This window comes from Benincasa hispida, chromosome 1 (assembly GCF_027475165.1).
Source record: "Benincasa hispida cultivar pf3 chromosome 1, pf3_genome.v1.1, whole genome shotgun sequence".
NCBI classification, from domain to species: Eukaryota; Viridiplantae; Streptophyta; class Magnoliopsida; order Cucurbitales; family Cucurbitaceae; genus Benincasa; species Benincasa hispida.
Genome location: NC_143478.1, coordinates 52,000,103 through 52,013,878, shown reverse-complemented (window position 1 = coordinate 52,013,878; position 13,776 = coordinate 52,000,103). Strand labels below are relative to the sequence as shown.

Below are 13,776 nucleotides of genomic sequence, written 5' to 3'. Positions count from 1 at the left end.
CATCAACGGTACGATGACCCTTCACAAATTACTCGTAAGTACAGCTGGACCAAAATTACCATGTTACCCCTGTAGTTACATCTAACTCCTTAAGTACCACTGATTCCTCTAATGAACAATAAGTCATAGTCCAACTATGACCAAACTCTTTTCAGGGCAGGAGAGGGTGTGGCGCTACGTTGTTCATTCAAGCCCCGAAATCAACCTTTAAGAGAGCAATTTTTCTACTTACTCTAACTATATAGAATGAGTGAATTTCTTCTTGTGTAGTTGCGTTCCCAGCTCCCTAATCAGACGAGTCCCCAAAGTGGTAGGCATATTGAGTTAGCAAGTTCACCACTATCACCCATGCAGATCAAAGAACTGCCTCCATTGGCAGGAGTTCATAACTCACTTAGGATCCAGGTCAAGACACCTATGGTCATCCTAGTGTAATGTAAGTCTCTTCTATCGGTGGTGTTATATAGTGAGACTATTAATTTCATGGTCCGGTCTTATACAAAATCGTTGTATAAAACACCCCCCGCTCATGTGTCTCCACATGAATGATCAAGATCATATCATTTATAACACTTTACAATAATTGTAACAACTACAAAGTGGGTTGTATTCGTGGTGTCACTAGGATAAAGTACTCAGCCTTATCCATATACTACAAATCGTTTAAGTTATCACTTAAACATGATTCACTTACATATCTCCACATACATGTTTAATTTACAGAAGATAACATTTGATTTTAGTTTATTGATTTTGTGGGTTAGTGCTACTAAATGTCAAGTAAAATGCCTCATATTTATTAGATAAATAAATTGTTTATACATTACAATTATAAACTACAGGACCCACGAGATTTTGGACATCAATCCCAACAGTTAGTTTATTAACATAGTGCTAATTGCAGGGACCAAAATAATCACTTTTTAAGAGTTTGAGAACTAGATAGACGTTTTGAAAGTTTAATGACTAAAATGAACAAAAACTCAAAGTTGAGGGACCAAAATAGGATTTAAATAATTAGATATGTTTATTGATACTAGTCACTAGTATTGATTACTGATCATGATTATTGATATGAGATGAATATAGATCTAGAAAGATGATAAATGAAGGAAAATTAGTCAAAATTCAAAAAAATAGTGCGAGTCTACATTTTTTAGAATGAGGCCCACGGTTTACTTCCATTACAAAGTGAAATAAACGCAATAAATTTAAAAATAATAATAATAAAAGAAAATCTAGATGTTTTAATTTAGGTGAAATACAAATTTGAATAAGTAAATAAAATTAAAAGAAAGCATTAAGTAAATTTTTTTTAAAAAAAAAATACATTTTAAATTTTGTAGCATGTTAGTTAAATTGATGATCATAAATCTTAGAGGTCATTTTGGTAATCACGTGTATTTTATTTCCATTCTAAATAAAAGTAAACAACTATAAATGGATTTTTAATTAGGGTTTTAGCTAATTTCCATTACGAATAAGTGAACAATATCAATCGGAAATACAATTACAATTTTCCAAAATTTTCATGAAAATTAGAAGCCATTGTTATATGGTTAGGTAAGCTTTTCAAATTTCAATATCCTCATTCTGCCTAACTCTTTAAAGAGGAATTATGCATGCACCACCTTCTCATACCTACTTTCTTCATTCCACCTTCCAATATTGTAAGACCTACACGGATAACTTTAATTGATTCATGTGGCCTCACCTTGTCAATAAATAGATGACACATTTTATAACCAAATTAAGTACATTTGCAAATATAGCAATCAGGCCTAAGTATTAACTCGCACAATACAAAAAGAATTTACAATTATAACAAAATTTAGATTCAGCTTTCAAAGTCTATCATTGATAATATCATTAACTTTATCAAAGATAAAGTCTGTCACTAATAGATTTTATTATATTTACAATTCTTTAAATATATTGTTATACACTCAATTATTAACTAAAAGTGCTATCAATTGAAATTATCCATTGAATTATGTGTATGAAACCTCTAACGTTTAAAATTATTTTGTTTCTGTATTTTTGCCTTCAGTTTACTTTAACTTCAATGTCCTTAAAATATTAATTTTTATCTCTACTTTTAAAACAACGGTTTTAGTCTTAGTATTTTTAAAAACCGACCATTATAATTTCTTCATTTCTCATTCTCCTTGTCAAAGTTTTAGCATGATACCTCGTTCACTAAAACTAATAAATCTAGCCCTTAAAAAACAAATAGGTTATAAGTAAAGAAGATTCTAATGAAATGCAAGTTATCAACCATTGTTGTTTGGCTACTAGCTCATTTAAAGGTGTTTGGAATACATTTTGAAGTGTTTAGTTTAAAAAATAAATAATTTTTAAAAGAATTAAAGCATTTGACAACCGTTTAGTATAATTTATACAATTTTAATCAAAAGTGTTTAAATAAAAATAATTTTTTTAAAAAAAAAATATTTAAACGGACGCTTAGTTAACAAGTGAGATAAAAGTTGTGGATAAATTGGAACTGAGAATGAAGAGAAGCGGCTAATTTAATATTTAAGCACACTAAATTCACAAATGCATTACAATTGGCTAACTGATTCCACAAATGAAGTAGAAAAATAAGAAACTGGAGAAGAAAAAACTCACTCGTACAGTATAACACACATCCAAATCAACATTTACATCTGCCAAATCATTAAGTCCCCCTCTCTCTCAACTTCCCTTTCGTATTTTGCACATATAAACTTTAATGTGGAAGCTGAATCACAAACCCTTAAACCTCAACATATCCCACTTCAAACCCATAAAATTAGACTCTAAAATTCGTTTTTCTTCAATCAATTTTTTTTTTTTTTCCTTTTTCATTTAACATCTAAATCTGTTTCCAAGTTTATTAATGATCACGTGTTTCTCGGTTGTCAGCCGTCAAGTTGCCGCTGCTGCTGCTCCCTCCGACACGATTTTCGCCACCTCTTGCTGCCAAGGCAACAACTTCAGGCGACATGTCCCAGCTTCCGCTTTTCCTTCCCCAACTGGATCGCCGAGGATGTAATCCACCACGTTCGTTACCTTCTTCAACAGCAACTCTAATATCTGGAGATACTTCGCCAAGTTCACCTTCTTTTATGTTCAACCGCTCGCTGATCTGAGGTTGTCCATCAAACGGATCTGCTCCAGAATTCATGTCTCCCCATACTGTTTTCCTTCCCATTTCAATGTCCTCTACCCCTTTTCCTACATTTGGACTCATAAAACCACTGGTTCCGAGTCGAGTCGGAGGTAGAACAGGCTCTTTAGGCACGGTCGCTCTGAAGTTGTTCTTGGATGCAGGAATGCTGGAGCAAAAGATCTCCTTGAAGTTGTCCAACACTCCTTTGTTATATGGGTTGGCTCTTCGATCATAACGATATCTAAAATTCTCATAGGTAGTCTGCAAATTAAGCCAGCTCAAATTGATCAAGAATGAGAATGTGATCGTTTTCGTGAGTTCTAATAAATTTTGTTTAGAAGTTGTGGATGATGCTCACCTGGTTTGTACTGATGAGATATAAATGGAAGGCAGTAAGGCCACCAACGAACCACATTGAGATGAAAGTGTAAACAATTAGCACAATGGAGGCAGGAGTCTTGATCATCGCTTTCCATATGGATGTTTCCTCTGCTGACATAATCCTCCTGATGTATACCCAGCAGAATGAAAACACGTATATGCAAAGAAGGGTTGTTGAGAAGACGAACATGAAGAAGAACCTATAGTTTCTCTGCATCAAATATTAGTTAAAACACATCAATAAGCAGAAAGAGTTCAAGAAGAAGAAAAACAAGACCCACGAACTCCAAGTTAGAGACTAAGAAAAACTCAAAAATAGAAATATTGACAAGATATTGACAAGATGAACCTGAATATAAGGTTTTAAAGAAATGAACACTTACCAGACCAATACACTGCCCGACCCAAGGACAATGATGATCAAATCTTTCCACGCAGTTATTGCAGATTGAACAGTGTGAGCAGCGAGGAGGTCTATAAAGCATGCATGTGTCACAATACTTGATCTTAACAGTGATACCATTGACCTCTACTTCCTTGATACGAGGCAATCGTAATTGAGGAGTTTGTGCAGATCCAGTATCAACACTACCTTCATAGGCTTCAGGTTCAGGTGGGTGTGCATTCCGAGGAATTATTCCAGGATCTCTTCCCGAGGTAAGCAACAAGAGGACTAAAATCTAGAATAAAGCATATAATTATAATCTCAACAGCTCAAGAAACAACGCATCAAGAGCAGAGCAAATACCAACAACAGTAGAACAAATAATTGTGGTTACTATTGTATGTTGAAAATGTCCAACACTCCCATGTTCATAATGGTCAATGTGACGATTACCATAAAACTGAGATAATGACTCAACCATTAATCCTCAGTGGCTAAAAAGCATCTATCTAGTATCGTACATGCTATACACTTCTAATTCATCAAATTTCCAGGTATAAATAATCCTTAAGTTACATTTTTTTTATATAGGGACGCCCTTACTCAAGTGTCCAAACTTGTAGGAGAGTTATAAGTCACTCTTATAATCCAGTTTACTACCCTCTCCTAAGTCAGCAGATAGAAAAAATTCACTAGAACAACAGCCAACAGATGATCATCCTGTTACAATAACGTGACAAGCAAGTCGGCTAAAGTTTGTTTGAACAGTCCATTCAAGCTTGACCTTGAGAACTACCATCAACCAAAATATGCTTGTCTGATATGTAGGGATTGAAGGATTTCTTGGAGAATTTAAGGCATCAAAAAATTATTTGAATTGGAAGAACTATGTTTTCTTTGTCTAAGCCAATTGAGATATACTATCAAATAAGTGTAAAGTTCTCAATAAGATGGAGACAGATGGTATCACAACTTGTAGAAAGCCATTAGTTAAGCTAACAAATTTATGTTGCACAAAAAGCATTCCAAAATAAAATCCACAGGGAAACAACATGCAAGTTGGACTGAAAGAATATTATGGAGGAACATAGCGCTTAATTTCTGTATGAAGTTAGAAGGATGGAACTCACAAAGACTGTAAATGCAACAGCAACAACCATTATCGATATTCCCCAATCACCAGAAAAGTCATCCATCAGCTTCTTGGCAACAAATACACAGAAAATGGAAACAGGAGCAACAATAAGAAATATTGTCAGCGCCAATGACCTAACATCTGGTCCAAAAATGAACCTTCCTTGGAGGAAGAAAATCTGCAAAACGAGAGACAGAAACAGACTATTAAACAACTCCCAAGAGTACAAATGCAGTTCCTATTATGACCCATGCTGATGGTTAAAATGACAAAGAAGATGAAAGTACATCCATAGCCAATGAGCGTACAGCAGATCACTAATCTATTGTGGATAGTACCTGCTTCGTGGTGAAGATAATGAATGCAAGTTATGGAATTGGGGAAACAATGCTTGTAAATTGTGACAACAGACCATGGGACATTACAGGTTGCGACTTTATCAAACTATCCATATTTTCAAGATTGTAAGAAAAAAAAAAAAAAAAAAAAAAAAAAAAAAAAAAAAAAAATTAATGCATGTACTAGGTCATCTTTACCATTTCACCACAAATATTAAGATATTATAACAAATGAGCTGATAGTCAGCTTATGTTCTTACATATATATTAAGATATTATAACAAATGAGCTGAGCTGATAGCCAGCTTATTTTCTTACACATATGTAACCACAAGAAATATGTCATTAGCGAGGAAGAAAACCTCCAAAGGAAAGTAGTTGCACAATTGAGAAGCCTTTACAGGCTGGATATTTGTTTCTGAACTATCTTCTGTTTGAAGCTAGATTTTTGTTTTCTAAACCTCCTTGTTTTGCAGTTAGACTTAATCTTGTTAATTGTACTACTATCGATCATATACAAAACGAATCCATTAACTTAGTATACTGGTGTGGTTCTGTAAAGCTTATAAATGTTAAGGCAAAAGCTGCACAGTGTTTAGACATCCCTCTGAATTTCTCTATAGCAGATTCTTCATGGTATAGACAAGATTTGAGAGAAACCAGAAAAAAAATGCTAACATGAAGACGACAACAAGAAGCGGATTTAAGCAAACACAAAGCACAAAAAGAAAAAAAACAAAACAAGAAATGAAGGAGTAATGTAAAGCAAAAAAGAAAGAGAGATGAAAATTAGGACTCACATTGCTTCCTTTCCAAGCTTGGTAGACTCGTAAATCAGTAGAACCGCTAGAGGATCCAGAAAGCGGATCCGATCGCTGCGGTGGAGGAACCACATACATCTCTATTTTTCTTTTCGTTAATCCTATGAACTTTGTGTTTCTCGAACCGCTCAACTCTCTCAGCTTAACGGGAGATCCTACAAAACAAACTAAAAACAACATAAGCCACTCCAGAAAGCGAACAGCGCATCAGATCAAAGAAATAACAAAAAGGAAAGAAGGAGAAAGAAGGAGCTGAAGTAGTCGGCGCGAAATATCCGGCGGCCAGAAGCGAAAGCCGGCAGTTACAGAAGCAAATCTGAAAAGGAAAAAAGAAAAATCCTTACCGGTGAGATTGCCGTCGAGCTGAGAGAGGGTTAATCGGAGTAGGGGGAGGAGGAAATGAGGGGTTTGGACATTGAAAAATCAAGGGTTTCTATTTTCTCTCTCTAAAATCTCTCTGCTATGGCCTGCTTTTTGGTGGGAGGAGAAGAAGAGGAGGAGAAGAGAGAGAGAGAGAGGGAAAAAATTGTACGAGTGATTACTTTACAGTGCGAAATGGAGACGTGTCGTATTTTGATTGGATCACTCAAAGTTGGCCGGTTTTTATCGAACCCGGTTGGTTCGCTTTGGATTCGGTTGAACCGGAGATTGAGCTCAAATTCCACCCATGTGGGGTGTCTTCATTTGAACAAGTCTGTTTCTTTTTTTCTTCCCAAATGCAAACTAATAATAAACTACACCAACTGCGCCGTTAGCTGCATTTAATATTTAAAATTATCAAAATACGTTTTTTCTGCAACAAAAAGAAAAAAGAAAAAACTATTCATAATCTCCAAATATATATATAATATATATAAAAGGAAAAAAGAAAGAAGGAAATAATTATTCACATCTTTTCATTTGGGCCCTTCACAAATTTCACTTTTGCAGTGGAGATTTTCACGTCAGACCTTTAATAAATTGATAACATTTTTTTAATCTTTATTTGATAATTATTTGATATAAACTCTATTCTACATCTGAATAATTTTATTATATGGTTGGATTTCTATTAATATTTTTAAAAATAAACTAAATTTTGAAAATTAGGTTTCGTTTTATAATCATTTGGTTTTTATTTTTTATTTTTTATTTTTTTCTTGAAAATTAAGTTTATTTCATCCACCTTTCTAACAATGATTTACATTTTTTAAGTACAATAATTGAATTTTTGGCCAAATTCTAAAACAATAACAACTTTTTTAAAGCTATTTTTCTTATTTCTCAAATTTTGGCTTGATTTTTTAAACTATTGCTGAAAAGTAAATAACAAAGGAAGAAATTTGGAGATAGAAGTAGTGTTCATAGGCTTAATTTTTAAAAACAAAACAAAAGCAAAAACAAAATGGTTACCAAACGAAACGTAAATGAATGGCTTTAAAAAAATTGTTTTTGTTTTCTTTTTTATTAAAAAAAATGATTCTATTAGAAAAGTAAAACTATAACAAGATAAGTAGATATAAAACAATTATAAATTTCAAAAACAAAAATCAAAATGGTCATTAAACAGAATCTTAATTATTGAGTTGTGTTCGCAATGACACATAAAAAATTGTTATTGTTTTCATCGTTAACTTTTCAATAACTATTTGTTATAAATTTATCTTTTGTTGTTAATAATACTTTTTTAGTGTGTCAATATACGACAATAGGGATTCAAAGCTGCAATAGCAACAAGTTTGGAAGTGATTCTAAAATGGTTAAAATCATTTTTGTCATTTTCAAAATCACTCAAAAATATTTTTATTCATTCAAAATCGATTTTAAAAGTATGAAAAATGTGTTTAAAAGTATAAATTAAACATTAAATTCATTTTAGTGACTAAAAAATTGTTTTAAAGAGATTTTAAATCCGACGAAAAATAATTTTAATTATTTTAATATATCTCTCAAACATGCATCAAATATGTGTTTGATTAGTGATTTGAAAACATAATTTTGATAACAACGCATTCAACAATAGTAATAAAAAATATATATATGTCATAGTTTCAGTGGTTTTAAATGTGTTACAGAAGATTTAAGTCTTTCTTTTATATTTATTTAGACTCTATTTGGTAGTCATTTGATTTTGTATTTTTAGTTTTTGAAAATTAAGGCTATAAACATCTCTTTCACCTCTAAATTTGTTGCTTTGTTAACTATTTTTTCTTATATTTTTTAAAACTGGGTAAAATTCTGAAAACTAAGAAAAGTAGTTCTTCCACTTGTTTTTATTTTTAAAATTTGATTAAAAGTTCAACTCTTGTATTTAAGAAAAATACAAATCATCAATCATCATAAGAAAATAAGAGGAAATAAGCTTAATTTTCGAAACCCAAAAACAAAAAATGAAATGGTTATTAAACGGGGCTTTATTTTTTTTTGTTTTTTAAAATTAAGTTTATACTATTCCCACCAATGAATTTATTTGTTATTTTATCTACTTTTTCATAATGTTTCAAAATTCTTTTAAAAACTAAATATATATATATATATATATATATATTTGTAAAAGGTTATATATATATTTGTAAAAGGTTGTTTCTGTGCTTGTTAAATAAAAATTAAAATGTTAAATTGTGAACTTCTTAGCATCTACATCAAGCCATATATGTGACGTTTATAATATATAGTTTTGCTTTATAAAACCCAAGTAAAGAAAGTGAAATTTAATATAATTTCTTTGAAAGAAGGTGGTTGGAGAAAATGGAGGGAATTTACATATATGTTTTATTTGGGGGAAAAAGTCAGCGGTCAACAATTCAAATGAATGTTTACACCATGCTTATTAACCCTTTATTAGTTTTAGAAATTATTGGACAATGACAAAATATGAATAATAGTCTTTTAGTTTTTTTTTTTCTTTAATTTAATGTTTATGGATTGAGTTTAGATTTAATTTAGTTCTTATGAATTTTTATGATTTCAATTTAGTTTGATTCATTTTCAATTTGATTTTATATTTTTGAATTTCATATGTATAATTTGGTGTAAACATTCCAAATTATCTCACTAAATTTTTTGGTTTGTTAACAAACCAAAAGACATCTCTTCTTTCTCTTTTTAACTTTTTTTTTTTTTACTTGACTTAAAACATGATATAATTAATCGAGTCACACAAATTTATTGCCACATAAAAAATATGTCATATACTCAACATAATAACAACTTATAACAATAGGAAAAATTTGTGAAATGTTTAGCAAAGCTTAAGATAGAATTAGGATCTTCTTCCAGCCACACGCCAAAAAGACTACTCCTCTAAACATTTTTAGCAATAAAAGCAACTAGCACATTGCATCCATGGTTAACATGCACAAAAACCACACTCTCCAATCACTTTGAGAGGGCCCAAATTTCCTCCAACCAATAATTAATCTCTCTCATCCACTCTACTTTCCTCAAAAGTAAATTGATAGTTTGTAGACAATCAGACTCAACAACCAACTTAATATGATGATTGAAAGATCTGGCTAAACGAACACCTTCAAGAACAACGAGAATTTCTGCTAGTAAAGCAGGATAACAACGTCAAGGTGAGTCACAGAACAGCTACTACTAAGCCGCACAAGTCTCGAATAACAACTCTAATCCTTAATTCAAAAGAAAAAATCTCCCAAGCAGTATCAACATTAACTTAAAACCAACCAATGTGAGGAGAAAAGCCAATGTAGAATGCAATAGCAAGGCTTCCTAACAAGACCTTTCAAAGTCATAGTTCTTCTTGCCCAAGTTATGGCAAACTCATCTTTATACTTCAAAATCTAGTTGCACCTCAAGTTTAAGAGAGGAATTAGAATTTTCTTGATTGATCGCATATTTGCCACTCCAAATCGCTCAACAAGCAATGACCACAAGGTTAAGATCCTTTTTAGAACTCTAATTATTTAAAGCAATCCACTTGTCAATAAAGTTGTTATTGAAATCATTTTCTAGGAACTGGTTATTGAGGAAAGATTTCCATATGAGTTTCGTACGACAACAAGCGAATAACATATGGTTAACAACTTTAAACTCTTGATTGCAAACAAAACAAGAAGGTACACGGTCCATCCCCTTACTCATAAGATTTCCTCTCCCAGACGCTAATTAATAGGCATTCTTATAATAATCTCCATATCTTCACTTAGGATAGCTTCATTAAGAAGGGCATAATTTCACACGCCACTAGGAAGAATAAAATAAGCAACTAAAGAGTCTTTAAAGTTGGGATTTAAACAAAAAGGCTAGAAGATTTTCTCCTCAAGGAACCAAGGATTCACGAATGTTCTAATAAAATAGCCATTGAGCACCCTATATCTTTCAAGAAGGAACCACCCCAAATCAGACTTCTCTACAATAGGATGGATTCAAACCCAACTCAACCTCCGAGATAGAGCAATTGAGGAAGTAAATTCGTTTCAAGGCCTTAGCCACCAAACTTTTCGAGTACAAAAAGATCCTTCATACTCATTTCACCACATTGGTAAGGTTAAAACCCTCTAGGTCTCTGAATTTGAGACTTCCCTAAATTTTAGGAAGACATAGAGTTTCCCACTTGAGCTAATGGATTTTATCTTCTAAGGATTCCCACCAAAATCTGGCAAACATCTTGGTAATATTTGATAAAAAATGCTTAGGAACCTTGAAAACATTCATGCCTTAAGTAGGAATTGTCTGCCCCACACTTTTTATAAAGATTTTCTTGCCTTCAATTGAGAAGAAAGAACTGTTGAGAAATGAACGTCAACTGTGTGAAATTAACCTTTTACAGGCAATTGTAACAACTTTTGTAAATCCTATAGATATAAAGGATACCAGTTATAAGCTTTGATGTGAGAAGAACAATATATTAAAAAGAAAACGAAGTAACTTATCTGTAATTTGCTTCAGATCTCTACAAGAAATAAAGATCTCAGCTCCTTCATGGATGTAAGCCTCTGGTTGCCAAACCATGTTAATCCTTGGTGTTCTTTCTTCTTCTTCTTCTTTTACTTTTCATGCACAACTCGATCATCGTCTTCTTCCTTTTCTTTTTCAGAAATTGACCATAGTTCTTCCACTTTTCTTCCCTATTTCGTTTTCTCTCTAAACTGAAAATGAATAAAAATGGGAATGGGATCGATTGCAATCTGATAGAGAGTTAGTGGGTTAGAAAAATCTTGACCATAAATGTGTAAGGAAAGGGTTACTTTCACGGGGCATTTCATTGCCACTCGTTTTCTTCAGCTGAAAGGTAAGCCCGTGGTTTTCTTCATCCTGGTTTGGGCCTCAGTGCCAGAGCCTGCAAGAATAAGAAAGATTAGTCAAAGAATTTAAAAAAGCTAATCTTGGAGCATTGTGAACAATAAAAAAGGTAGAAGATGGTTGTTGCAAGGTATGCTATAGAGAAATTCGATGGGAAAGGAGATTTCAGTCTATGGAAGGTTAAAATCAGAGTTGTACTAGGGCAACAAAAGGCTCATAAAACTCTTGAGGATTCTTCTTAACTCTTTACTTATGTAATAGATGATGAAAGGGAAAACATGGAGTTTATTGCACATGAAACTCTTGTCCTGAACCTCCCAGACAGTTTGCTTAGATAAGAAATTGAACAAGATACAACATTTAAAATGTGGACAAAGTTAAATGAGCTATAAAACAAAAGATCTGCCTAACAAACTCTTCTTGAGGAAAAGGTTCTTTACATTTAAGATTAATCTATCTAAAACCTTGACAGAGAATCTCGATGAATTTAAAAAGGTTACAACTGAATTTAAAATCCAAGGCGTGAGAGAGATTCAGTCACCATAAATATTATCATTTCAACTCTTAGAATTAAATAGATGGAATTGATAACAAATAAAGAAGAGAAACCTAGTGCAGAGGGATTACTCGTGAAAGGAAAATCAAAGCATCACAGTAAAGAGAAGGGTAAACAAGCCAACACAGAAGAAAACCAAGAGAAGTCAAAGATTAGATGCAATTATTGCAAAATGATTAGGCATCTAATCAAAGATTTCATAACCTTAAAATGGATGAATGAACAGAAAAATAAGAATCAAAACCAAAAAAATCAATCTGTACAGTCTGGGGAAGCCTCAATAGGGCAAGATTCTTTCTTCTACTTAGATGCTCTAGCTACCTCAAATCAAAAGTTAGAATATGAAGAACCAGCTAAGGGCCTTGACTGAGTTCTAGATTCAGTGTTCTTTTCATATGACCCTTAATAAGGACTGGTTCAACACTTATAAAGAAATGGAAGGAGGCTCTTTGTACATGGGTAACAATCACTCATGTCCAGTAGTTGGCATTGGCTTAGTTTCACTAAAATTAGAAGATGGGTCAGTAAAGCTACTAAGAAATGTCAGACATGTGCCCAAGTTAAAAAGAAATTTGATCTCTTTAGGCATACTTGACTCAATTGGCTATGAATACAAAGGAAAATGAGGCTATTGTGAAGTTTTAAAGGACACTAAGCCAATTTTTAGAGGAGTTCAAAAGATGCAATCAGCTCTAGTTGTAACATCCAAGGAACCTATAGAAGGAGAACTTTGGCACAAGAGACTTTCACATATCAGTGTAAAAGGCCTTCAAGCTCTAGCCAAACAAGGGATCCTACCTAAAGGGGTTCATCAAGGCCTATACTTCTATAAACATTGTGTAATAGGGAAGGCAGCAAGGTAGAGTTTTACCAAGGCTAAACGCACAACTAAAGCAATCCTTGACTATGTGTATTCAGACTTATGGGGCCCCTCACTATTCCAATCCTTAAGTGGTGCCAGGTATTTCCTACTTTTGTTGATGACTTCTCTAGGAGATGCTGGATATACTTTCTTAAAACTAAAGATATGGTATTTGAGAAATTCTAGAAATGGAAGACTATGGTTGAAAAACAAACTAGCTGTCAAGTTAAATATCTTAGAACGGATAATGGACTTGAATTTTGTGCATAAGAATTTAATGTTTTTTTGTAGACAACAACGAACAGGTAGACACAAAACAATGAGGTTCACACCTCAACAAAATGGTAGGGGTGTACATAAAAGCACCAAAAATCGATCCAACCGATCAAAACTGATCGAATTAAGGTCAGTCAGTTAGGGCTAGGGGTTGGTTGGTTGGTTTTTCAGTTTTCCTGAAGAAAATTTGAAAACCGACCGACCAACCGATGTGTGTGTGTGTATATATATATATATGGTTTTTTAATTTCTTTTTTAAAAATAAGTATAAAAGCAAGCCCATTACCACCAACCCAAGCCTAAGCCTACTATTTTAGTATTGATTTATTATTATTTTTTATGTTGCCTTATTTTTAAATCATTACATGATTTATTTAAAATTTTTCATAAAAAATGATTAATTTAAAATTAAAAAGGTTGCTAATTTTATTAACCTAACAATAACACATTATCAATTTCATCTTTCCTTTTCATTCACTTTGGCTCCTCTTTAACAAACAAAAAAAAAAAAAAAAAAAAAGACCAAACCAATCAAACCAACCGACCGACCCAACCGATGTACGAACGATTTTCACACTCTTTTTTTGGTCGATTTTCGATGCCGATTTTCTCCCAAAATCG

General features: G+C 32.7%; 1 protein-coding gene across 2 annotated transcripts; it reads right to left on the bottom strand.

Moving 5' to 3' along the window:
- Positions 1 to 2,513: 2,513 nt before the first annotated feature.
- On the bottom strand, positions 2,514 to 6,944 carry LOC120069689 (DHHC-type zinc finger family protein). Of its 2 annotated transcripts, none has more exons than XM_039021471.2 (6): positions 6,559 to 6,944; positions 6,194 to 6,381; positions 5,051 to 5,233; positions 3,919 to 4,215; positions 3,513 to 3,746; positions 2,514 to 3,415 (listed from the first exon to the last, which is right to left on the bottom strand). In XM_039021471.2, exons 2-6 carry the CDS (start codon positions 6,290 to 6,292, stop codon positions 2,879 to 2,881), a joined length of 1,350 nt encoding a protein of 449 aa, XP_038877399.1. In that variant the 5' UTR covers positions 6,293 to 6,381; positions 6,559 to 6,944; the 3' UTR covers positions 2,514 to 2,878. The 2 variants fall into 2 exon arrangements, with proteins under 2 accessions (XP_038877399.1, XP_038877398.1); XM_039021470.2 differs by having other exon boundaries at positions 6,194 to 6,369.
- Positions 6,945 to 13,776: the final 6,832 nt, after the last annotated feature.